The 25344-nt window shown below is 42.8% G+C and overlaps 2 protein-coding genes across 9 annotated transcripts in view; one reads left to right on the forward strand and one right to left on the reverse strand.

The window, feature by feature from the left end:
- The first annotated feature begins 1003 nt into the window (after positions 1-1003).
- Positions 1004-14170, forward strand: klhl3 (kelch-like family member 3). Of its 2 annotated transcripts, XM_035161180.2 has the most exons (15): positions 1004-1168; positions 2644-2778; positions 3382-3488; positions 3580-3701; positions 6341-6503; positions 6790-6899; positions 8630-8746; positions 9164-9313; positions 9437-9554; positions 9914-10111; positions 10672-10773; positions 10894-11022; positions 11858-11998; positions 12226-12369; positions 12622-14170. In XM_035161180.2, exons 1-15 carry the CDS (start codon positions 1149-1151, stop codon positions 12648-12650), a joined length of 1785 nt encoding a protein of 594 aa, XP_035017071.1. In that variant the 5' UTR covers positions 1004-1148; the 3' UTR covers positions 12651-14170. The 2 variants fall into 2 exon arrangements, with proteins under 2 accessions (XP_035017071.1, XP_035017072.2); XM_035161181.2 differs by lacking the exons at positions 1004-1168; positions 2644-2778; positions 3382-3488 and adding an exon at positions 4303-4354.
- A 1128-nt stretch (positions 14171-15298) lies between these two features.
- Positions 15299-25344, reverse strand: part of fam13b (family with sequence similarity 13 member B) — a 66843-nt gene continuing 56797 nt past the window's right edge. For 5 of the 7 annotated variants that reach the window (XM_035161174.2, XM_035161173.2, XM_035161175.2 and 2 more), the window contains 8 exons: positions 24878-24959; positions 23978-24163; positions 22815-23029; positions 22183-22266; positions 21992-22087; positions 21453-21832; positions 20272-20373; positions 15299-19677 (listed from right to left, as the gene is read on the reverse strand). In XM_035161174.2, coding sequence (XP_035017065.1) covers positions 19554-19677; positions 20272-20373; positions 21453-21832; positions 21992-22087; positions 22183-22266; positions 22815-23029; positions 23978-24163; positions 24878-24959 — 1269 coding nt within the window. In that variant the 3' untranslated portion in view covers positions 15299-19553. The remainder of the gene's footprint in view (positions 19678-20271; positions 20374-21452; positions 21833-21991; positions 22088-22182; positions 22267-22814; positions 23030-23977; positions 24164-24877; positions 24960-25344) is intronic. The other 2 variants (XM_035161179.2, XM_047340505.1) reach the window with 1 other exon arrangement.

Genomic DNA, 25344 nt, shown 5'->3' on the forward strand with positions numbered 1-25344 from the left:
AAATCCGGCTGTAAAGTGATGATATTGTCAGTTTGGGGAAAGCAAAATATGCAGATCATGCACCAGTGTAGTTTATATATGGGTTTGTGATTTTTTATTTTTATAATGTATTTATTTAACTGAGAAAAACAATTCACTCTACACACATATGACAGCGTAATGGTACATCCCTCAAAAAAGAACTTCACACAAAGTTGAAGAGACAAAGTGAAATGTTACAGGGTCTGCTCCATAAAATATAAATGATTAGATGGACAAAGCCCTCAAGCAGAAATTCATTACAGAAGAGACACCAGAGAGTCCACTTAGTCTTCTGAAGGAGCCTGAACAGGCCAGAGCACAAAGGTCCCACTGAACAAGAAGCTGCCTCTCAAGTTGAGCCTCTTGACTTACAAGAGTCACGCTTGCTTGGTTTTGCTGGACTATTGTTCCTAAATGTTTTAAAAACAACACCTGGATTGTACTACAGCTCATATGGTCATGCTTGATAATAGATGTTGATATATTGATATTGAAAAACTGTGATTATTCTGTAGATTTGCCTTCTCCTGTTTGGGTTAGGGGTTGATAGTAGATAATTAAAATAAACAACACAGGACACAAAATGAACAAAATAAAAAAATTTGACAGGGTCTGCTCCGTTATAAAAAATGATTTGATGGAAAAAACAGTACATATAGAAACTGAAAAAGACAAAGACAGGTATAGTACAAACTCCTACTACTACTTCTACTATTACAACTACTACTGCTTCTACTACTACTACTACTAATAATAATAATAATAACTTAATTTGTTTAACACATGTCAAAAGAGTGAAAACAAGAATTAAAAACGTCAGAGACAACAAGCAAAATAATACAATTGCATTTAAGAGAGCCAATGATAAAATACAATCACATATAATCCCATTGTTTGTTTTTAATAAACAGTGTATTACCTCTTTTCCTTCAGTGTTTATATGTGTGTGTGGGAACAATAACTTCAGAATGACACACGCTTCGCACCACGTCAGTCACACCGGTCACATTTTTTTTTCTCCAGCGGAGTGAGTCCTCTCGGCAGAGCAGGATCTCCGTGCGGCTCATGCCTGCTGCGCTCCGGGAGGACCAGGGAGGACCAGGGAGGACCAGGGGAGGACACGGAGGATGGACGGTGTGTCGCTGGGGTGAGTTGGCTCAGCTCTGCCGGTTGTTCGGTGTATTCGTGGTTCACGCTGCTTGTCAGGACATCGGTCCAGGCCACACCGAGCACCAACCAGCAGCGGCGGTCAGAAGCACTTTGCCCAGCTCCACAACTCAAGCTAGCTTTTGTTGACTAGTTAGCCTCGGGGAGTTAGCTAGCCCCGCTGCTCAGGACCCGAGTTCGCATTAGGTGACCGACACCAGGTCGCTTCTTACAGGCAGCGGAGTGGGACGTTCACCTGCATCCAAACATCCGTGACAACCACGATACGAGCAGCCGCTTGTGGCAGCTAACGGAAGCTACCGTGCGCTTTATGTTGTGTTGTGATTAGCAATGCTAGCAGCTAGCTCACCTGACAACTTGGAACCGCAAACTCCCAAACGACCACACACACACGTTCTGCAAAAACTCTGACTCATCTTGATGTTTACACGCACAGAAGCTGTTATGTGTAATTTCCTTATTTCACAGACACGTGCTTGAAGTGTTTAACTCATCCAAACCTCCTCCTGCTTTGGAAGTGCTGCATCACTATTTGTCCAAATTGTTCATGTGGACAAGAGATGGGTTGTAATGAGTCCAGAGAATAACGTGTGTTGTTCCTGTACACTGGAGACAGACAGACATTTTTAAACAAACCCTGAAAAGTCAAACTAAGCACACTGGTCCTGGTACATTGGTCCTGATTGATTTCTGCCTCACGGTGATTGAATAAATGTAACTGAGAGAAGAAATACTGAACTTTATAATGACATTGACAGAGAAATTATTCCTAGTGTGAATAAGTCATGGCTGAGACCAGGAGGTTGTTGCAGAGGCCAGTTTTTGCCTAAATCCGATGAACAAAATTGTCAAATTCAGTTTCTCAGTCAAACTGTTGATGAAAATCCAAATTTTCCAAAAAATCTACACTGTTCATTAATTGATAACATTTCCCAAAATTGAAGAACACAACCAGATAGGATCCTCTTTTTATGTTCTACTATATCAGTCATGTTTTCCAACCAGGTATTCTTTTTATAAAAAGCAACATTTTTTGCAGAATCCCAATTTTGTGATGCAGATCAGACACCTCAGATATTATTGGCTATTCAGAAAAATCCTCACTGGATTTAAATGTTTTTCAAAAGAACGTATAAGATCCGTATCGTAAAGTCCATGGTGCAGTTTCTATAGCAACGTCTGACTTCCATGGCAACCAAAGGAGATTACCATGAAGAACTGGGGATTGTTTAAGGAGAATGCGTCGGTGATGTCATTCAAGCGTGTGCTGACAGAGGAATAAGCCAGGTTGTCACTCACGTCCAGTTTACATTTACTAAATCTACTATTGTCACTACCTCCAGTGTATCATCCCTGTCCCGTCCTCTTTTCATAACCCTATAGTTTAACCATATATAACTGTTGGGTCATCATCTATCTCCAATGACCCAGGCACTGCCTCTCATGTCTCCCCAGTCTGGTGGCCACACCGGCCTCACCGCGTCCAAACTGCAACACGGACTCGGAGGAGGACACGATGAATGGAGGGATGCACACCTTCAACCAGACGCATATGAGGAAAGCTTTTCAGCTGATGAACGACCTGAGGAGGTGTGTTGCAGACAGTCGTGTTTGTCCCTATACAGAGAAAGAAAATCGAAACCAGTATGCAATGAGGAGGCTGTTATCTGCTTTGTAGGTCAGACAGGAGTCATCTTTGGTTCACATGGTTTGTCTGGAAATGTCCCGATGAGGAGCTGATACATTTTTTAAGAATAAGGCAAAACCTCAGAGAACAGCTGCTGGCTTGCATCTCTAGTTACTGACTACAGCTTGATAGAAAAATCTGTGTCTTGACTTAAAAAAGTCACACTTCCTTGGTTTGGATGTTCTATTGCTCTTAAATGTTTTAAAAACAACACAGGTTGTTATTGATATATTGATATTGAAAAATTGGGATTATTCTGTAGATTCACCTTCTCTTGTCTGGAACAAATCTATATATTCACTAGGAATCTTTAAGTACAACCCTAGTATTTATCACCTTAACTGGTACAGTTGCTGAGAGCCGTCCTACCTATACTTGTCTTCATTGATGAATCCTTTTCCTGGCTCCTGTTTGCATGTTTATTTTTACAACTTATCATAAGTATTTAGGAATTGTAGATAACTCCTATGAATGTTTCTCTCTGTCTGTGTCACTTCATCCCTCAGTAAAAAGATGCTGTGTGATGTCCAGCTGATTGCTGGCAGCGTTGAAGTGCCAGCCCACAGGGTTGTCCTGGCTTCCTGTAGCCCCTACTTTTGTGCCATGTTTACAGGTGAACACAAGCTGATGTTTGCTCGGCATCATATCTGATATGTGTGTGCTTTGTTTTGGGCTTAACTGTGTGTGTTTTTCTCTATATGCAGGTGATATGAGTGAGAGCAAGGCCCAACAGGTGGAGATCAGAGAGGTGGACGGTCAAACCCTGAAAAAACTTGTTGATTACATCTACACGGCTGAGATTGAGGTCACAGAAGACAACGTCCAGGTGTGTGTGTGTGTGTGTGTGTGTGTGTGTGTGTGTGTGTGTGTGTTCATGAAGAGGGAGAGCAAGGGGGGGGTAGTGGGTCAAAAAACTGTTTTCCTGTTTATACTTTTACTCGTTTCTTTCATGTTATGATGACTTTTACCTTGTATTTAACCCCAGTTTTGCTGAACTGAGCATTAGTCACACAGTTAAAAAACGTTGTTGTTGTTGAAGGAAACGTCTTACTGCTGTTTTCTTGACCTTTTTCTGTGGGTGGACCTTTGTTTTTGCTCACAGGTATCTGCACAAAAAGAAGTCTTTATTTTTAAAGATGATCAGTTAACCCTGATTCAAAATATAAACATTCAGGAAATATGCTTGAATATCAAGTAATTACAATAACAATGGAAAGAATACAACAAAAAGTATACAAAAACAGCACCTTTTTAAAATGGAGTTGCTGTGAAGTGAAAGTAAATTTGTCTGAAACACCTGAGACAAAATGTGAAACAGTATCATCCCTGGTTGGTAAAATGTTGGTTTTATTCTTTTGAATGATTTAACAGATGTCAGTGTTTTACCGTGTCATAGGCCTGATCGCTTTTACCTCTTTGGTTTCCAGTAAAAGTTCCGCCATGAACCTGCCTGAGGAGCAGATGTTTATTGCAGAGCTGGTAATGTTCGTGAGATGTGCTTTGCTGTGAAAGCACAGGACTGGGGCCTTGTTTATCACTGTGGCACTAACTCTTGGTAACTGCATGACTCTGCTGCAGGATTGAATACGTGCACCGGGATCAAGCTGCAGGCTGGATACTTCCTCTGATTATTAGCACAGGAAGTTTGCATGGAGAGAGACAGGAAATCCTCCCACTGTTCGCAGCGTGCCTGCCTGATTGGCTTACTTGCAGATGTGTGACGTGTGTGTTTTGACTAGAGGCTAATATTCAATAAAGGAGTGCTTTTACTTTTCATTTCTACACTGTACCAACACTGATCCTGTAATTATTATACTTTTTGCATCAATTACCCAGTCAGCTAATCATATGGGAGCAGCACGGCTCATAAAATCATGCATGTACAGGCCAGGAGCTTTATCAAACACCAGAATGGGAAAATGTCTCAGTGACTGACTGTGGTGCCAAAGAGTCTGGTTAAAATGGTTCTGATATCCTGAGATTCTTTCTCAGAGTGGTGTGAGGCAAATGAGAGAAATCAGAGAATGACCTGACGGGTTGGAGCTGACTGAAAGGCTACAGTAACTCAGACAACCACTCTTTACAACTGGTGGTGGTTAGGCAAGCACCTAAGATGGCACAAAAATGTGTAACCCTTTGTGTGAACGAGCTACAACAGGAGAAGGTCACGTATGGGTCCCATGAATCTGGATTTCCTATAAAAGCCACAGATGGTTGATCAGAATTTGGTGTCAGCAGCTAAATGCATGGACCCAACCTGTGTGAACAATCCAGGCTTGTGGTGGTGTGAGGAGTGTTTTCTTCGCAGATTGTGTGCTCATTAATACAAGTCAATGTTTGTGTTGAATGCCATCTAATTGTATGCATGTGCATCTGTCTTCAGTCACAATTTACCATCTTCTAATGGCTACATGTAACATGATAATGTACTATATCAGAAAGCAAAGAGGTTCTCATGACAATGAGGACGGTGTCAGTGGCCTCCCCAGTCACCAGATCGGAATCTAATAGAGCACCATTGGGATTAGGAGGACGTGAGATACACTGCATGAGGGTGCAGCTGGAAAATCGGCAGACTTTGATGTGATATAGTTTGAGGCTGATCTGAGAGCACATAGAGACCTGTCGCAGTATTATCACAGTGTTCCTAATAAAGTGCTCAGTTAGTGAATGTGTTGTTTGTGATTATAGCTCCAGTGGGCCTGATGCTCCCCTTTAGAAAACATAAGGCTTCAGTACAGCTGGAAAACAGAGAAGACGCTAACAGCACACACTCATAGGAAGAGTGAGGGTTTAGACAGAGGCAGTGTGACCTAGTTAAGCTAACGTGTAGGGATGTGAGTCTGCTAGCATCGCTCTCTTAACCAGACACTGCCAACCTGCCTGTGCTGCTAATTGACCGGCTAACAGAGCCTAGGTGACAACAGAGTCGAGCCATAAGGATATAAAATATTACAATCCCTCTGACAAATACCTTCAGGGATCTTGACTATTGCAACATGTGAGACTAAGAAGATGCAGTGATCTAGTATCATATAATAATGTCAGTATTTTATTTCTTGATGGCAAACAAAGATGTAGCATCGGTAGCACATATTTGCCAATGTGAACATATACCACCAGTGTGGTCAGTGTCTGTCTATTAAATTATGTCCTTCTCACATGGGGAAACTTTCAAGTTGTGGTTGAAAGTCCTGGAACAAACCCAGTCAGTGTTGCATTAATTGCTTCTTCTAATTTAATTAATTAAGGCAGCCCTGCCTCCCACCAGAAGTTATTAAAAACAACATTGCATTTGATCTTTGCAGACAGAGATGATGTCCAGACTCACTTGTTTACAGAGCAGGGAAAGTTAGAGATCTGATAACAAGCGCTCACAAGAGATGCATGTGCTGTTCTAATGCCAGGTGTGAGCTGACTTAACACCAGATATGAACAGAGCTGCCACGTGTGTCCTCTTTGCAGGTTCTGCTGCCAGCAGCGAGCCTCCTCCAGCTGATGGACGTTCGTCAGGTTTGCTGCGAGTTCCTTCAATCTCAGCTTCACTCCACCAACTGTCTGGGCATCAGAGCCTTCGCTGACCTGCACACATGCATCCAGCTTCTCAACCAGGCCCACGCATACGCTGGTAAGCTTCTCGCTGTTCACACCACAGATCCTGAGTCATCTTTGCCACTGCGTGTATAAGAGGTGTGGTAGGTGGTGGGACTTTTATGTAACAGCCCGGAAAAAATGCTGAAACCTTTGGAAACCTGCTACGTGTACAGAGGATGATAATGTGATGTTGAATGTGTTAAATGGTGAAGAAGATATCAGAGACACATGTTGAGCTTTGATCAGTGTTGAGCGTTGTGTTTGAATGTCACTGAGCTTTGTGGTTGAACTCTGTTGTGCTGCTTGTTTGTGTCTCTCAGAGCAGCATTTCACAGACGTGGTGCAGGGTGAAGAGTTTCTGGGCCTGACTCTGCAGCAAGTGTGCAGCCTCATCGCCAGTGACAAACTCACAGTCTCCACAGAGGAAAAGGTCAGATGACACAATACAGACACACTCTTCAATGTTTGTCTGTTTTCTTTAGGGTGAAAACAGATTTACATACTTTTACAGGAATTAAAAATAAAAGGAACACATCCCAAGTGTCTCACTGCACTTTTTTAAGCTGCCTTTCATTACACAGCCGAAGCAACAGTTTTTTAAGGGTAAACTTCATGAATCAGGGGAGTGAATGATGCATTTTTCTCTTGTTAGTAGATAAGATGTTAAGAAGAAGAAAAAAAAACATGAACCAGTGAATCATAAGCATCTGACTAATTAATGTACAGAAGATGATAAACCATCAGTGGAGAAATCGGTTAGAATGAACTTTGTATCAAGTCTGAAAATCCTCTTAAAGAAATACAGTTTTATTAACTGCCTACATCCTCATCACAAGTTGATGAGATGGCTTTTGCCAGCAGACATAATCCAGAGGACGGCATCTCTTCCTGCTGATAGTCAACAGGAGCATCTGTGTGTCACCCTGCTGTCAGGACAGGAGCAGTCAAGTCGACTGCTCGTTGAGTCAGACAGAGTGAGAGTGAGACACAGAGGGAGGCAGACACTTTCATCACACTGTCCATGAAGTGTCAAACCAGCTTCAACTGAATTATCTGTTACAATTTATTCCTGCAGGATTAACACACAACATATAGATACTGAGGTGTCCACATCTTGTTTTGTATTGGTTGTTAAAGAGGTGAGATTTACTTTCATGACATCTCCACCCCAGAATTACATCTGCAAGGCTGAAGTGACTTTTGCTTTCCCCCTGCATGCTCTTAATTACAGTGTGTATGGCTATAAGTGAAGTCAGCTAAACAGGCTGTGGTATGGTCTGTAAATATTCAATTTATTACAATGCAGTTGTGTTTTATTGTATAACATTATAAATGCATCTTTATAAGTTTAGAAGTCAGAGGCTAGTTCAAACCCTGTTGGAGAAGAAAGTCTGAGGAGTCGCAGAGTATCGATCCTCTTTCCTTCAACAGTCATCGTTACTGCTCCTTTGTCCACAACAGGAGTCGTACTCAGTCGCTCATTTGCCTCAGTGTAGCTGCTCCACAGGCCAACAGGAGATGACCGAGTATGTAAATCAATGAATTTCAGACAAAAGATCCCAGACAGGGTGTGGTGTCTTCATCTGAGCCTGTTTTAGATAGAACAGGGTGTATAACAAAAAAGTCAAAGTCACAGACACCTCGAGTGAGCTGACGTCCAGCTGGGAGTGAAGTGAGAGCAATCTCTGTTGGTATTTCACTCTGAAAGAACAGTATCTGCTTCCTTGATTGATGCATTTCACACAAACAGTGAGTTTGATTGTTGTGCACTTATCCCACTCAGGGCGTCTGCAAGCTTCAGACATGTTAATTATTGAACAGCGTCTGAAACCCCCCCCTCACACCTTATCAAAGTTGGAAAACCTAATTTCCAAAACCATCAGTCACACCCGCTTCATCTAGTGAATAACCAGATGTGTTGAGGTGAGAAAATTCAGCTCAAGTCTTAAACTCAATTATTTCCCTCTCCTTTGATCTTTAATCCTGAATAAGCTGAGCACCAGCATCGATGAATCGCTGTATTTCTAGGTCTCAAAGTAGAAATGTGAATAAAATTCAAACATTCACTCTTTATTAATCCCTTCGTGTATTTGTACATGTTCCATATTTACAAGCTCCCTCCCTCACTGCTCTCTGCCTCTCTCTCCATCCCTCTCCCAGGTATTTGAGGCTATGATATCTTGGATCAAGCACGATAAGCCGGCTCGTCTGGAGTACATGCCCAAACTGATGGAGCATGTCAGACTTCCACTGCTGTCCAGGGATTACCTGGTGCAGGTAGAAGAGACTTCTCCGCTCTTCCTCTGCTTTCTCCAAATTCTTCCCCTCTTTACTTGTTTCTCCTTCTGCCCAGTAGATTATTGTGCATGTTGCTCAAATGAAAATATCACACAAATATTTAAGAATACGCCTCCTGAAGGTCGTGGAGGCTTCAAGAAACTGTAAATCATAGCATGTCTAGAAATATTGCACATCAAAGTGTCAAGGTCTTAAGATTTGTTTGTAATTCCGACAGATCCAACACTTCAGATGTGGCTCTTCTGCCTCAGTTGATTTATAATTTGAACATAAAATTAAGTGTATTGATTTATCAGAGCTTAGATGGAAACGTCAAACTTCAAACGTCAAAATCAATATTTCCTCCTGGTTCACTGCCTCACATTTATCACCCACACTTATGTTTCCCGGTTTCAGATCGTGGAGGAAGAAGCTTTGATAAAGAACAACAACACCTGTAAAGATTTTCTTATAGAAGCAATGAAGTATCACCTGCTGCCTGCCGACCAGCGGCACCTCATCAAGACGGACAGGACCCGGCCGAGGACGCCTGTCAGCATCCCCAAGGTAAAAGCAAACACGTCACACGCTGCTCTCAACGTAAACTCACAGTATCATTTCATTCGCTTCTGTAAACACAGTTAATAGATTCAACTGTCTGGTGGGATTCTGTGTTTGTGGGACACACAGGCGATGATTGTAGTCGGCGGTCAGGCTCCTAAGGCGATTCGCAGTGTGGAGTGTTACGACTTCCAGGACGACCGTTGGTACCAAGTAGCCGACCTTCCATCGAGACGCTGTCGGGCAGGTCCGTGTTTGTTGCTTGTGCATGACGGGGTCTTATGGTTACGTGCAGTTAGTCCTGGCTGAACAGGATTTTGCAGCTTGTGATGTGAAGTGTCGGCTTGTGAACAGACACAATCTCCATAAAGACAGAGCTTTTCAGTTCCACAGTTTATTGAAAACATTTTGGCATCTTCTATTAAAATGTATTATCGATAAGGTTCACGTCTCTGATAGGCTGAAGTGAAACGAATCAAAACGATCAAAGCCACTAGTATTGGTGTAATTATCCCAAAAATATTCTATTCTCTTAAAAACAATTTCTAAATTTTGGACTTAATCCTACAGTTTTGTAATAAATCATTTCTTCTCTCTACTTCCCAGGTGTTGTGTCGATGGCAGGACGTGTGTTTGCAGTCGGGGGCTTTAACAGTTCCCTGCGCGAGCGGACGGTGGACGTGTACGACGGTGGACGAGACCAGTGGAGTGCGGCAGCGAGCATGCAGGAGAGACGCAGCACACTGGGAGCTGCTGTGTTGGCAGATTTACTTTATGCTGTGGGGGGCTTCAACGGAAGTATAGGTACACGCACGCAGCACGCACGCACGCGCGCACACACACACACACACACACACGTACACACGTACAAACACTTTATAGGGTTGCACAAGTGTGGATAAAATATTTGTCGGCAGTTTGCTTTGTTATCTCTGCCAAGCAGGTTATGTTTTCACCCCCGTTTGTGTGTTTGTAAGCAAGATTACACAATATCTACTGAACAGATTTCCACAGAATTCAGTTAAGAACAAAGTGGAGACAAAGGATGTGTGAGTGACGTCTGGACAGGTCAAGTGAAAGACTCCACACTTTGCCCACTTGATTTCATCAACTGTTCCCTCGCTCATTTGCACGTGAGAGGGAACAGATATAATCGCTGCATTAGCACAACTGTCAACTCCAGTGTTGACAGTAAACACAAGAGACAGGAGCCATTTTCTTCTCTTCTCTTCTCGTAACACATCCAACAGCTGAATTTAAAATGTCACCAACACACACACACACACACGTTCTCTCTCCATCCTATCAGAGTTTGGATTCGTTCGAGTTTCTGTTTTTCTCATCCTTGTTTCTCTCTGGTCCAGGTTTATCTACAGTCGAGGTCTACAACTATAAAACCAACGAGTGGCTGTACGTCGCCTCCATGAACACGAGACGCAGCAGTGTGGGGGTGGGGGTGGTTGATGGTAAGAATGAAATCTGTGTGACCTCGGCTGTAACATGTGTTATGTCAATGAAGGCAGAAAATTCAACTGTGTCTAATTGTGTGTGTGTGTGTGTGTGTGCGTGTGCGTGTGTGTGTGTAGGTAAGCTGTACGCAGTCGGAGGCTACGATGGAGCGTCGCGTCAGTGTCTCAGTACAGTGGAAGAATACGACCCTGTCACTGACCAGTGGTGCTACGTCGCTGACATGAGCACACGACGCAGTGGAGCAGGTACACACACACACACACACACACACAATCTATATTTTACCCTACCCCCACCACATACAGTAGCCTGCAGTTCTTAATTGATTCATGACTGTACAGTTGTGGTGAGATGTTGAACGATGGCCAGTGTGTAACGTGTCGGTTGATGTGTGTGTTTGTGTGTATGTGTGTGTGCGTATATAAACGACACCCATTGTATGTATATTTCTTATTTACAATAAAATGTATATAATCTTATATCAGTACAGTACATAATACACACAGGCAGTAAAAAAAAAGAAGTTTTATCTGAATTAGTCTCTTTCATGTTTACAAATGGGAGATTTTTAAATTGATAATGTACTAAAATAATTTGTAGTAAATAAAGCAGTATTGTGTTTTTGCCAACAGACTTTTGGGTCATCGGGGCCCCCTAGTGGACTTTGTCTGTAATTGTACAAACGAGAATCAGAGAAACAGATTCACTATTATAGTTGAGTCCAGTGTTTTCACGATTAGCAGCGTGAAAATGTAAATTTAATATAAATTTAGTATAAATTCAGTTTGTTCTCAGAATGTTTCCTTCATGCTGGAAATCCAGTTGGAAGGTTTTATATCAGTTTCTACAGACTGACCAACAATCTGACTCTGACTGGACAAATGAAAATGTTACACACAAGAATACAAGAGTGATGACTCTGGTCACCATGACAACACAAAGACAACTTGCCATAAAAAGCACGACTTTGTTGTTGCTGCGTTCCAACGTCTCTCATCTTTCTGATGTGTTAAATCAGAAGGTATCACTCTACCACTTTATCTGTGTTCACTCTGGAGCCTCCTCCTGTGTCTGGTCCAGGTGTGGGGGTGCTGGGCGGTCAGCTGTTTGCAGCAGGGGGACACGACGGACCTCTGGTGAGGAAGAGTGTGGAGGTCTACGACCCACTGACCAACACCTGGAGGCTGGTCTGTGACATGAACATGTGTCGGAGAAACGCAGGTCAGAGAACAAACACACAAACACACACCCCATCGCAACCACTGAATCTAATCAAGTTTAAAAGTTGTTAATGTTGTTATTGTCAAGGGTAGAAATCACAAATAGAATCATTTTTGTTTTCAAGATTTCCTAAAGGATCGTATCATCGTTCTTTGGACACTCAGTTCCTGAAATATAGAATTAGGGATGTAAAGCTTCAGTCTTGTTGTTTCTCTGATGTCCTCAAGGCGTCTGTGCCATCAACGGGCTGCTATATGTGATCGGGGGAGACGACGGCTCCTGTAACCTGTCGTCCGTAGAGTTCTACAACCCGGCCACAGACAAGTGGAGCCTCATTCCCACCAACATGAGCAACGGACGAAGCTACGCAGGTACGTCTCAGCTGATTGGACCACAGGAGACACATGGAGAGATGTACTGGTACTGGAGCTGGATGCTACTCACCCCGATGGCTGTGTTGCCCTGCTGTTCTCTCTCCGTCTCACTCTGTCGTGTGTTCTCTCTCCGTCTCACTCTGTCGTGTGTTCTCTCTCCGTCTCACTCTGTCGTGTGTTCTCTCTCCGTCTCACTCTGTCGTGTGTTCTCTCTCCGTCTCACTCTGTCGTGTGTTCTCTCTCCTCCAGGTGTCGCAGTGATTGACAAGCCGTTATGACGACAGTTGTCCCAGAGCATCAGCATCAGCAGCCGAGCGACTCACAGCGACACCTGAAGTCATCTGAAGTGACGCTGCGATAAACTCTGTCGTTAATGGATGAGTCGCTCTCAGTCCTCATCTGACACAGTCTTGGTGGATGTGGGGGAGTTTTGGCGTTTTACCCGAAACGGGATTTTGTTGCTCAACGCCATTTTCATCACAGCCCCGAGAGATCTCCACTGTTGCACTAGATCAGAAGCAATACCCCAAGAGAACAGTGTCTTAGTGAGAAGTTTCTGAAAAGCCAAGCACACGAGAAGCAGCTGCATCAGCCGACAGAAGAACTCACTCAGACGCTGGAGACGCTTGTTGTCAGGAAGGAAACCTCGACTGGTGAGAGAAGCTTCAGAAGCTCAAATGTGTAAATCCTTTGACGGATGGAATCAAACCTGAAAACTCAAACCACCAGCGGGCGGAGACACCACCACCACCTCACTGTTTGATCAACTCTGCTTCAGGCGATAACGGTGCTGCAATAACCAGGACGTGTGATGTGATTGGCTGCTGAAGGAAGCGTCCTGGAAACCTGAGCTCATCATGGGAGACATTTTTTTTAAATATGAGACTTGCCACAGTTCTTATGATGTAAACGAGCTCAATGCAACTGGTTCCTCAGCTTGATTTTGAGATTTATTTTGTGTTTTTGTTTGGATTCCTGTGCCGTCAGCGGCTCCAGCTGTGGAACTAGATGAAAACCAGCTGTTGCCCCGACAGATGTTCTCGACCTGAAGCTGCAAGTTAATGTAAAGAATGTTGAAAGCGTCTTATATGCAAAATGATCATGTTTAATATTTTTGAGATTGTGTGAGAACCACTTCTGTGGCCTCGGACGCAGACGGGTCGATCCGATTCAACGCAGCGGGACTCGGTCTTTGTCGACACACTACTGATGCACTTAACACTTGCACTGACGTCCGCCTGTCTCTGACCGCCTGTCTCTGACCGCCTGGATCTCTGACCTGCTGCCGTCAGATCGTCTCCGCTGTCGATCGAGCTCGTTAACTCGACACTCAGAGGCCAACAACTTCACGAGAAATGTGCCAGCGATAACGTTTTTATCGCTAAGTAACAAACTGAAAGGGTGAATTGTTTCTGTTCACTGTTTGAGAGTGTGTCAAAGTGCACTGTAGAAATTCAGCTGTAAAATTCGAATGGAAAAGATGCAGGTTTTCAGATTTTTGTATTTATTGTTTTGGTCTAATTGTTTCTAGAGCATTTATTGAGATTTTGCATTTCATACCTCATCCTGATGTTGTCCGATGAAGGTCATTCAGAGGACGGGGGGTTTATTTTAGATGTAGTTTATCTGGCAGACGGACTGACTGGTGCCATAGCTGAAGAAAAGTGATAGAAGCTATTTGATGAAACGTTTTTCTCATTTCTGTCTAAAAATCTTCTGCAAATCACAGAGAAACTCGACCTGCTGCCATTTCAAAATCCTCCTGACAAAGAAGAATATAAAATCTTTAAAGACTAAACTGTTGTTTCTGTTTGTTTACTTCATTTGAACATCGTGTGTTCAAACATTAAGTCAAACATTTAGATTAACGTGTTTTTCTATCGGTTGGTTTCATGTCACATGATTTCAGTTCAGTTTAGATCATGTAAATGTTCCAGTTTGTTTGAGGAACTCTCCACACGAGGATCTGGACGTCACGTTGCTGCCTCACCTGGGATCTGCGTTCGAACATTTAGCACTAACATTCACTTGGAGTCAAGCATGACGTCATTAGATTTTGGTGGTTAAAGGTCAAGGTAACAGTGGCCTTACAGAAAAAGTGTTTGGCTTAAACATCAGATCTCAAATCTTCCTTGAGGGACTTTTTAATAGATTTGATCAGTTGTCACTTGAACTCAAAGATGAATTGATATGTCAGTGGTCAAAGGTCCCGGTGACGTCATGAGTTTGAAAAGAAAAACTATGTTGACGGAAATTTTCCTGGTTGGTGGAGTCATACAACTGCAGGGCGGTCATTATTTTAAAGTCCACTAGAGGGCGACATTTGCTATTAACTGTTTCCTACACAACTGGAGAAAAACGTTAAAACAAAATAGTAAAACATTTTTTATCAGTATGAAAATTGTTGCTATAGACTCTGAATAATAAGTCAAAAGTCTAAATTTGTGTTTTTAAACAAGATTTTTAGAATTACAAAAAAATATTTAATGGTTTTGAGAAAACAGATAAATTCTCATGAGAAAACAAACTAGATTTAATCCACAAAGACAAAGTGGCTCCATGTTAATAATTTAAGTGAAGACAGCATTTGTGTTTGAAAACAAACTAAATGAGCAGTTTTTGATACGCTGGTGTAACGTGATAAATATGAACATAAAAATAAATCCTGTTTCTAGCTATTTGAGGTTTAAATGTGGTTCTCATTTGTTTCTTTTCTATCTCTGAATATTTTAATCTATTTTCAATCTGCCCAAACGCAGCGGATGTTCATAGAAAGTGAAGAAATGAATCAAATCATCACATTTGATTAAAAAATGACTAAAATATTGAGTCTTTTCATCAAAACAGTTGTTTAATGTCCTGATTGTCGCGTGTTCACCACAGAGGAGACTTTGGTTGTTTGACAGAAGACGGAGGAGAACGGAAGTGGCAAGCTTGTCATTTTTTATTTTCATGTGTAAATGTTTGTTACTGATTGTATTTTCTCAAATCCTTTTTGTTAATGAAGAAATAACAGGGAAAATAAGCATTCACAAAGTATGAAAACATTTACACACGGGACGCACAGTTTACTCATGTGATAAAACACGTGGAGGAGGAGCAGCAGCAGAGTTCAGGGTCAACAACGTCGTGAGTTTAAATAAATTCACTGGAGCTTTTACGAACAGAAGAGGAATCGAAACACTGGCAGAACAAAATCTGTTTCCTCGGCTCCGTCATCTTCGGCTTTGAGTCGGAGAGAAACTAAAGCACTGATCCTTTCAAAATTAAGGCCTCTATGAACCGAACAGTCCCTTCACAGATTTGTAAGATGGATAATCGACGTCTTCTGTTCCTGTTTCGACTAAAACAACTGGTTTGATTTCTTTCAGGAGCTGCTGTGACCTGGGAGACGTCTTTGACTCCGACCCCTGCTGTGAACCCCCCAATGTGTGTGTGTCTGTGTGTGTGTGTGTGTGAGAGAAACAACCGTGCACTGACGTCAGACAGGTGCGATGAAACAAACTGTACACGGGACAGAGACACATTTACAGTTTACGAGGCGTGAACCACATGTGACGTGTTACCACTCTGTTGCAGGCACAATGTAAAATACAGGAGTTTGAATCGTGAGGAACTGAGGCGCCGGAAAAAGAATAGAAATTTAAAAAACTGAAAAGAAAAACTGATCAGAGACGACGGATCGTTTCCACTTTTTAACATCAGGATTAAAAACTACGTGTCCAATTCGTATTTAGCTTCTTTCAGCGGCGCCAACATGAACATGACGCTGACGACAGAGGTAAAACTGTGTTAAACTCAACTTAAGTAAAAAACTAAATTTAAAAAAGTACCTCAGAAATTCACACAGTCGATGCAACTCGTCACGAGTCGATACTGTAAAACCTCCACACAGTTTTATTATTGCTGCGTCTTCATGGCACAAAAAACAGAAACAATATATGATATTTAGATTTTTTTTTTTTGCACTATCATGTTCTCGGTTGCCATGCAAGCTGACTACAGTACTGTTTCTATTTCAACGTATTTTACACACACGGACAAAAGAAAGAAGGAACAGAGCAGGTTCATGTTGGATTAGCCACACACACAGTGCCAGACTAACTTCTACAGCTGGTTTTTACAGTTAGTGAGTAGATACAAAAGGATTATTATCATCGGAATCATCACACAAAAGAACTGTTATGATAGTAATAGTAGTATTCATAGTGATATTAATACAAAAAAACACATTCTCTGGGCATCACAAATATAATTATAACCAAAAGGGGGAGCCAAACGCAATGTTTGAAATAATTTAAACATTTCTGACATTCATTCCTTCGGGTGTATTTTTTTTTATGTACAGGATATATTTATATTTATATAGAAGTAGTGCTTCATTTTTAGAAATACAAATGAAAAAAAAAAAAACACAATAGGGCTGCATTCTGTGAATGCTGTGCAAATAACGTCTTTTTACAAATGACCTCCGTTACCGTGCCGACAAACACACACACACCACACCTCCCTCGTTTTGTTCAAACACCAACTTTTAGTCTCGTTCAAAACTTTCGAACCCTCACGTCTGTGGCCGGCTGCAGCCGCTCGGACTCTGGCAGGTAAATCTACAACGATACAGTAAGAAAAGCACATGAAGTCTCGTCTGCCTTCAACAGCGGAAACGTTCCAGTTAACCAGCGACTCAGGTTCTGACAATAGAACGGTCGCTTCACAAACTCACCAGCTGAAGCCAAAATGTAGCAACTGTTGGAAATGTCTTCTTCCCACTTTTTAAAAATCACATTGTGACATCTTGACTCGGATCTTAGACACGACGACGCGGCATCAAAGAAGAAGAAAAATGACAAACTCTCTCCTCGCCTGCCCTCATTTGACCTGCCAGCAGGAAATGAAACTTCCCTGGAGCTGCAGGTTGGACCGAGGACACGAACACAGCAGGTTTGACTTCTTCTCTGTGTCGGGACATTAATGAATCTATTCAGACCTTCAGCGTTTGGGGAAAAATATCAGTTAAACCACAGATGTTTAAAATCAGTGCTCATCCATACGTTAAAGCCTTTAAAGCTAAAAATCCCAACAGGGGAAAATCTCAACCAGGGAACAACCAAAGTTTTTTTTGTTTTTTGAACGACGCCTGCACAGTCACTGCTCCTCCCTCAGGAAGCTGGAAATCAAACCTGGTCACACCTGGAACCAACACGCTTTTGGTTTTTCAGAGAAGCAGCAGCAACGTAAAACAAACACTGGCTCTTCGTCCTCATCATCATCATTATCTCTCTGAACAAGTTCAACTGAAAAACTGGAACAACATCGATAACCAGTGCACAATATTCCAGATGATTTCTACAACCATTTCCTCCAAAATCTCCTAATCTGCGTACGACTGTTTCCTGTGAACGTCTTGAGTTTAATTCTGCTTTTAAATACCAAACATGTGACTTTAAAGTTCAGGCTTCAGATTAAAAGCAGCATTTTCACAAGAGGCTCATGGGAAAGTTCACCTTTTGCCGACTTGCTGAACAACTTCTGACCAAACTGAAAACAAAAAGGTAAAAAAAAACGAAATGCTGAAGAACAAAGAAATGAAAAGGAAAATGGAGAATCGCTCTGGGAGTTAAAACATTTTCCCTTGAAACGCAACAGATTCTTTTTTCATTCAACGTGAACATCGGTGTCTCAAACAAACATGTGTACAATTGGATTTTATAACAAGAACAAACGCACAAACTTGTTTTTCAAACTTAGTGGATAAATGTTAAAACCAGTCAGAACGCGAAAGATGTTAAAGTTTCACCGACAGAATAAAATAATCGATGGCTTCGCACCAGGGAGGCAGGTTTTAAGATTAGGTTTGAAACCGCGACTCCCTGACGCGACGCTAAAGAGGAACTTCTTCACACTGAACGACGTCCCAAACGGAAACAGACGTGTTGAGTGAAGAGCGTCTGAAAGTCCTGGAGCTGTCTCATAACATTCCTCCGCCTGAAGGAACAAACGTCACGGAGAACAAAGAGCGACGACACTAAAGTTCCTGAAATTAAAAAAAGTCAGAACGTTTTTTTGAACTTTTCCTCCGAAGACGAGGAAATCAGAGACGAGTCAAGTGCAAAGTCTTACGTCGAGTTGGTGGGATGACGACGATGATGACGAAGACAAATGATGAAGACTATTTTTTTGCAGTGTTTTCAAACTGCGGCCTTGTTTTTCCGATGATATGACGTCAGATGAGGCAGCAGAGATCGGCTGTGGCTGAGTGGAGTGATTCCAGGTTGGACTGGTGGGGGCGCTGCTGCAGTCGAGTCACAGGAAAACAACTTGTTCTGATCAAAATGCCAAAAATCACTTCTCAGCCGACAGTCTCAGTAACTTTGAGGAGCACAAACTACTCTGCTGATAAAAGTGATTGTTATTAATTCAAGTTGTGATTTTATTCCACAAGACTCACACAGATTTGGCAAATTAGAATAAATAGTAGATTGTTTGTCTGTTGGTTTGTTTGAAGCAAAAGCTACAGAACAGATTTCCATGAAACTTGGTGGACGGAAGGAAAATAAGTCGAGAAATAACTTGTTTGTTGCCGATGTGAACAAAGACTTTAACTTTCTCTGACAGCGTTTTTAAAATATTTGCGTATAAGACACATTTAAAGGGCTGATATGAACGAGTCTGAGATTTAAATGTGGATTCTTCAGGGTAATGTTGGGCCTGAGGGCCAGAGTAAATATTTTCCTTATTAATTACTTATATTTTCTTGAGCATTCAGGAAGAAATTCTCTTCCCTCGTTCTAATACTGATACCAACATCCAGTGTTGGGTTTCAGTCTGAATAAAGCGTCATCAGAAAGTACGACAAACTAAAAACCAAAGCTTTACTTTGGTTCCTGAACAGATTCGGTCTAAAGTCCCTAAAATGTGACTGTAAAATCTCCTGTTTCCAGAAAATCCTCCGACTGTCAAAGTAAAATCAAAGCGTTTCAGAACTTCCTGCCTGAACTGTCCCTCGTGTGGTTTCTCTGTGACGTGACTGCAGCACCGAGCAGTGACCACGACCTCGTCCCGTGGTTACAGGAGTGTTTGATGAAACCCTCGGGGGTGTGATGGCGTCCAGCAGGCGGCCGGACCTCCTGGGCGAGTGATGTGTGCGTTGATTGATTTGGCAGCTGCTGAGGAGGGCGGGTCTAGATGGATTTGGAGGAATCCTGTTTGCTGATTAGGACTTCCAGGAGGCGGAGTTTGGCCTTGATCCTCTTGTACGCTCGGTACTCGTCTAGCATCGGCACGCGGTCCTCCTTCTGAACGTTTCTACAGCAGCACAGAGAGAGAGGAGGGTTATTACTGCTCTGTGTGGAGCAAAAGTTAGATCTTCCCAGAGGAGCAGTAGTTTGCCACAAGCAGCCGATTAAATCTAACAGACATGAGGCATAAGGAACAGAAATGACCATCAGACATGAATCTTTAGTCTGACGTCTGTCTTTTGACGCCATTATTGTTAACATTCGTGCTCCTCCTGCCTCCTGAACGGCCTCTAAGAACAGAAGCTGTGACTGGAATCAACAAATCAGAGCCGTAGACATTTGTTTTGTGAACTCAGATCCAAGACTGATGAAAAGTTTAATCTGGAGCTGATTCATTGCTTGAGCTGATATGAGCTTTTCACAGGCTTTCACCATCTGGGATGACATTTATGCTGCCAAGGTGCATTGATGTGAAAACTTCTACAAGAGAATAAACAATGTAGAAAAGATTTATTTATGTTTAAATTTGACATTAAAACATCTGGACGTACTGAATGTTTGTGATCTCTGAAATTACAGGATTTTAGAGAAGATTCCATTCGCCTTGCCAGGATAAATCAGGGGTAAGACGTGTATGTGTGTGTGTGTGTGTCCCACCTACCTTCCATTATGCTGATAGAAATCTTCCTCAAACTCTCTGATGGTCTTCCTCAGTTTCTTCTTCTCTGCTCGGGTCTTCCACAGCTGTTCCAGCAGCTCTGGCCTGTGAGAGGATGAGATGCACTTCATGAGACCTGAAACCAACACTTCACTGAACTGCAGTTCAAATCCCAGAGTGGGACGGTTCTGGAGCTCAAATGCTTTTAGATCATTATTAATTAACAGGAACAAGTTGGTTCTTGACCCATAGATAAAGAGTTGGTGACAGGAAGTGAAGTGAGGCGAGGTGACGGATCAGCTGACAGCATCGTCTCAGAAGAGCTTTAAGTCGTGTGTCGGCAGATAAAACCTGCTTTTATCTTCTGCCTCATATTTTGTATTTTTCACAGCAGACATTTTGACATGTCACAGTGGGAAAGACCCAAATGTTGCTGATAACAGTAACAACGGATCTATTATTTACACCTGTTCTGCTGTGATATGTCAAGATGTCTGCTGTGAGGAAGACGTCTTCCTGCTGCTGTCTGCAGAGCAAAGATAATCACGACATCTGTTACTCCCACGAGAGGAAGGAGGAAAATAATTAACAAAATATAAAAACAAAAAAAATTTGTCCACACTGTCCATCTGCCTCAACTATCTGTAGCTCAGCAGGAAACTGTGTTTGGCTCTGCTTGCTGTCAATCACCTGACACTCACAGGAATTAACATAACAATCACTGTCAGAAACAATCTCTTAAATAGTTGTTGCCATAGAAACTTGACCACAGAAAGGTGATGGTTGAAATATTACTTCTTGTTGTTTTTGCCTTTAATGGACATTTTAATCAAAGTGACACTGCAGTTATAGAGTACGAGTCTCCCACACTTGCTTTTTTATTTTACTTTAACTTTAACTCAGCTTCTCTGTAAATCCCCACAAGAAGCATCAGGCTACTAATTTGAGATTTTACTGTTGAAATCTGCTTGTCTCTGGGTCTCAATGAAATTAACGAGATCTTCTTCAATTGGCCAGAAAAACAAAGCAGGCTCGAGGTGTGAAGGTGGAATAAGGTTTGGAGACAGACACACTGGGTTTCCTTCTGGTTAAACATCATGTAGTGCGACTCCCAGTCGGTTGTGTAGTGTGAACTTGTCATTAAGAGAATGAAGCACAGTGTTTTAGTGAGTTTTTGTTCTTACATGGACGAAGCGTTGGAGCTGGAGAGTCGCAGGTCCAGCGCCAGCCTCCCCGACCCCTCCTCCGGCTTGGCTGTCATTGGACCGTCGCTCTGTTGGTCTGATTGGTCCTGGCTCCTCACTTGCCTGTCGATCGGGGTCACGAGGTCGACGGCCATGATGACCTCGGAGCCTTGCATCTCGCCACCGCTGCTCTCTCCCTCCTCTTCCTCCTCCTCATCTTCCTCCTCCTCCCTCTCCTCCTCCTTCTCTTCTTCTTCTGCTCCACCCCCTCCTTTCCGCTCTTCCTCCTCCTCCTCTTTGATCTCCTCCCAGAAGTGAGCAGTTTCTCCCTCTATGATTGGCTGGAGGGTCTGACTCCGCCTCTTACTGGAGGGGGACACCTGAGGAGTCGAGAGGGTTTAACAGACAGACATTAATGTATTTAATGTATAGTTATGTCAGAGTTCTGCACACACACACACACACACACACACACACACACACACACACACACACACACACACACACACAGTAATAAATGTAACGGCGTGTGTACTCACTGTGATCGGTGTGATGCTGACTCTGGTGAGCATCTGTTTGACGAGTCGGTAGCGATCGTAGAGAGGCCTCACCACCAGACGCTCCTCTCTGGTCACCTGAGACACAAAGAGCCGATTAGAAAAAGGTCTGAACGAGTGTTTTGATTTGAATCTGATCAGGGTCTGTGATGTTTGTGGTGTCGGTAAGTTACCGGTCGACCGTGCAGGCCTTCATAGTGCAGCAGGTTCTTCTGCAGGACTGTCTTCTCACAGGACAACTGCTCCTTGGTCATCTTCTACAGAAACACACACACAGTTCGTAAACACCACCTGTTTCCCCTGTGAAGGTGTTGGCTCTCATTTATTATAAATAATGAATTATTATATGCTTGTTTTGATTGTGTTTGGGGGGGTCAACAACTGCATGCTGGTCTTTCCTTCAAACTCACATTCCCAACCATCCCCAAGTGCAACAACCGTGTTTGAAAATGTGGTTAAACATCTGCTGAAACATCTAGTGGAAGCTTTGAGTGTCTAGCTTGTAGTTCTGTCATTGGCCCAGATACGTTATGTATCCCAGCAGCCTGAAGCCTAAATCAATTATACAAACGTGTGTTAAGTAACGATTAGTCAGCTGATTGTAATGGCTGTGTTCATAAATTCAGTCTGAAATGGTTACAGCATCATCTGCGCTGTTGTGCAGAATTTAAGGGATGGATTTAGAAGTCAAACGCAGTAGAAATATGTATCAGATGGATGAGCAACATCTGTATAAGTCGCAGTAGAACCACAAAAATCTCCAACAGAGTTTTATTCAATCCCCGGTAAAATATCGACTCCTCACCTTGATGTCATCGGGCCATCCGTCCTCCTGCTTCTTCCCTTTGACCCGGCACTGAATCAGCTCCAGTGTTTCCTCCCTGGTGGGATGCGAATCTTTAGCGTCCCCCGCTGCATCATGGGTGCCTTGATCCAGTGTCGAGCCAAAGCTCTTTGGCAAGGTGTTGCTCCGAGGACGAGTCTGAGGGCCGAGCTCGCTCTCTGCACGGTGTTTGGCATCTGAGGATGGAGGGACAAAGTCATGAGGAAGGGGGGACAAAAAGAGGAGGAGATGGAGAGAGTAATGTGGGAGAGAAGGAACCAGGACAAGGAAAGTGGCTAAATGACAGAATGAATCCTGGAGTCAACATCTCTGATAGGTCGATCAGATAGGACATGCAGGAGTTTAACAGAGAGCTGTGGTGGAGAAGGAGGCTCATATGAGGAGAAACACAGCATGCTTAAACAGCACACACGCACACGCACACACACACACACACCCACACACACACACACACACACACACATCAAGTAGAAGACCATAAAAAGCAAGAAAAAAATCACTTCCTGAACATTTCAGCATTGAACAGATTCTGACAGTAAAATTCTAAATTTTTCACGGTTACACACTGAGACATAGAGTTTCTGCAGGTTTCAACAAGTTCAATTTATGACTTCTTAAGACCATAGTAAATAAAACTCAAGATCTATGTCAAGTACGGCGGATAAGAAGGAATATTAAGAGTTCCAGAATTACTTACACTTCCCCATAATTGAAGATAAGGTGAAGTAGCGTAGTAGAGAAAAACCCTAGAAATGCTGCGTTATCTCTACAACTACAGGCAAAGACACCTGGAATCCAGAGTCTTTCCCACAGAGAAGCTGAGTGAGCGGAGAATCCTTCACAGCGTGCTAATATCTACATCATTTAGAATGAACTACGACACACAGAGATATGTCTTTTCCTCAATAAACACCTAATATATTCACTTTTTAAAATCAAAACCCCCTTTCGGCAAATGACTTGACATTTTTGAGAGACACCTTTGTTCAAACATCCCCGTGCCAACATGCTGTTTCAACAGGAAACACACCAAAAACAAAGAAGCAAGATGCTGGCACAAAGCCGCCTCATTGTCACTGTCAGTAGTGTATGTAAGGTCTACTTACTGAGGGGTTGGTACTTACTGAGGTGAAACGGTCTAGAGTTCAGGCCTGAGTGGGGGTGGCGTGGGGGGGTGAGTGTGTGATGGGGAGGAGGGCAGATAGAGGAGGAGGAGGAAGGGAAGGAGGAGGGAGCATGGTGGCGTCTGTGTGAATGGAGCAAAGCCTGGTGCCTCAGCGTGCTTCTGGGTAAAAGGTGGTGCTGGCGTCCTGGTTGGCCAGTCAGTCAATCAATCAATCAATCGGTGGTTGGGCGATTGGAGGAGGAGGGAGGAAAGTGGAGAGCGGGTGCTCGCGTTATTGTCGTTTTTTTCAATTTTGATTTGAGACAGAGAGAGAAATGTTTCGGCCACTTCGTTCTCCGGAGAGAAGAGACGTCACCTCACAGAGAGGAGGTGGACGAGTGTCATAGGGTTTGTTCAGTTCGGTGAAACCATGGGACTGTGACAGAGAAACTGTAGATTCATTTTTATCAGATTCAGTTTATTTTGGTTCTAAAAGTTTAGTTTACCCCCTTTTACTACCCTTGTTTAGCCTCATTTAAGAAGAATAAACACCAGGTAACCACAGAGCAGAAACCTGCAAACCACATTTCAAGTTACTGATCTTTTACTCTTTTTTTAATCTATAACACAGTGTTTCCCACATTTTCACCGGACTGTACTCGCCTCAGATCATGAATGTGGGTATACAAGGACGCACCAGCACATTGGAGGGTAGGAGCCACGCATATGAAAGCCACGTCAATGTATGGCACATGCGTGTCTGCTTGCGTGAGTTAATCCAGCATACATGCAATGTTGTTACAAAGGTCAAAGGAGTGGGGAGGGTCAAGGTGTCCAGCACGGAACAGGATGGCACAAAGACATTCAAACCCGGACTCACACACGCACGTTTTCACAGGAAGAAGAGCTGAGGTTCTACCTTTAATTTGCCTGCGGATCTTGGTGAGGTCGGTCATCCATTTGAGGACTTTGGGGTTAGCTGCCTTGTCTCCATGAGAGGGCTGTGGAGAGAGGAGGAGCAGGGAGAGTTGGTTTTTAGCTGGAATGGTCAAGTTTGTTTGTGTTTTTACACCAAATCTTGAAAAAGCTAAGTGTTAAATTATCAAGATTTCTGTCTGTGTAGATTATCTGATGCAGCCAGAAAAGTCATGAATAAAGTAGAAGTGGTTGACAATGTGTAAGATGTGGTGGTTGTTTCATTCAGGCTTTTGGTTATTTAAAAAATCATCTATTAACCTCCAATCAATGATTCACTTTTTAACCATTTTGGGTCTGATTAGTACTTAAACATGCAATACATAATTTCCGCCTCTAGGGGTCTCTCAATCAAAACAATAACAAAAGACCTAGTCTGATGATGTAGTGAAGCAGCGTGGGATCATGGGA

The sequence above is a fragment of the Hippoglossus stenolepis genome, chromosome 7, assembly GCF_022539355.2.
Source record: "Hippoglossus stenolepis isolate QCI-W04-F060 chromosome 7, HSTE1.2, whole genome shotgun sequence".
Taxonomy (NCBI): domain Eukaryota; kingdom Metazoa; phylum Chordata; class Actinopteri; order Pleuronectiformes; family Pleuronectidae; genus Hippoglossus; species Hippoglossus stenolepis.

Excerpts from the sequence above, each read along its gene's own strand:
- klhl3 (XM_035161180.2), top strand. The coding sequence starts at position 1,149 with ATGGACGGTGTGTCGCTGGG. Across the intron at positions 9,314-9,436 it reads CGCCTGTCAGCATCCCCAAG|GCGATGATTGTAGTCGGCGG; the intron begins GTAAAAGCAAAC and ends TGGGACACACAG. Across the intron at positions 11,999-12,225 it reads CATGTGTCGGAGAAACGCAG|GCGTCTGTGCCATCAACGGG; the intron begins GTCAGAGAACAA and ends GATGTCCTCAAG.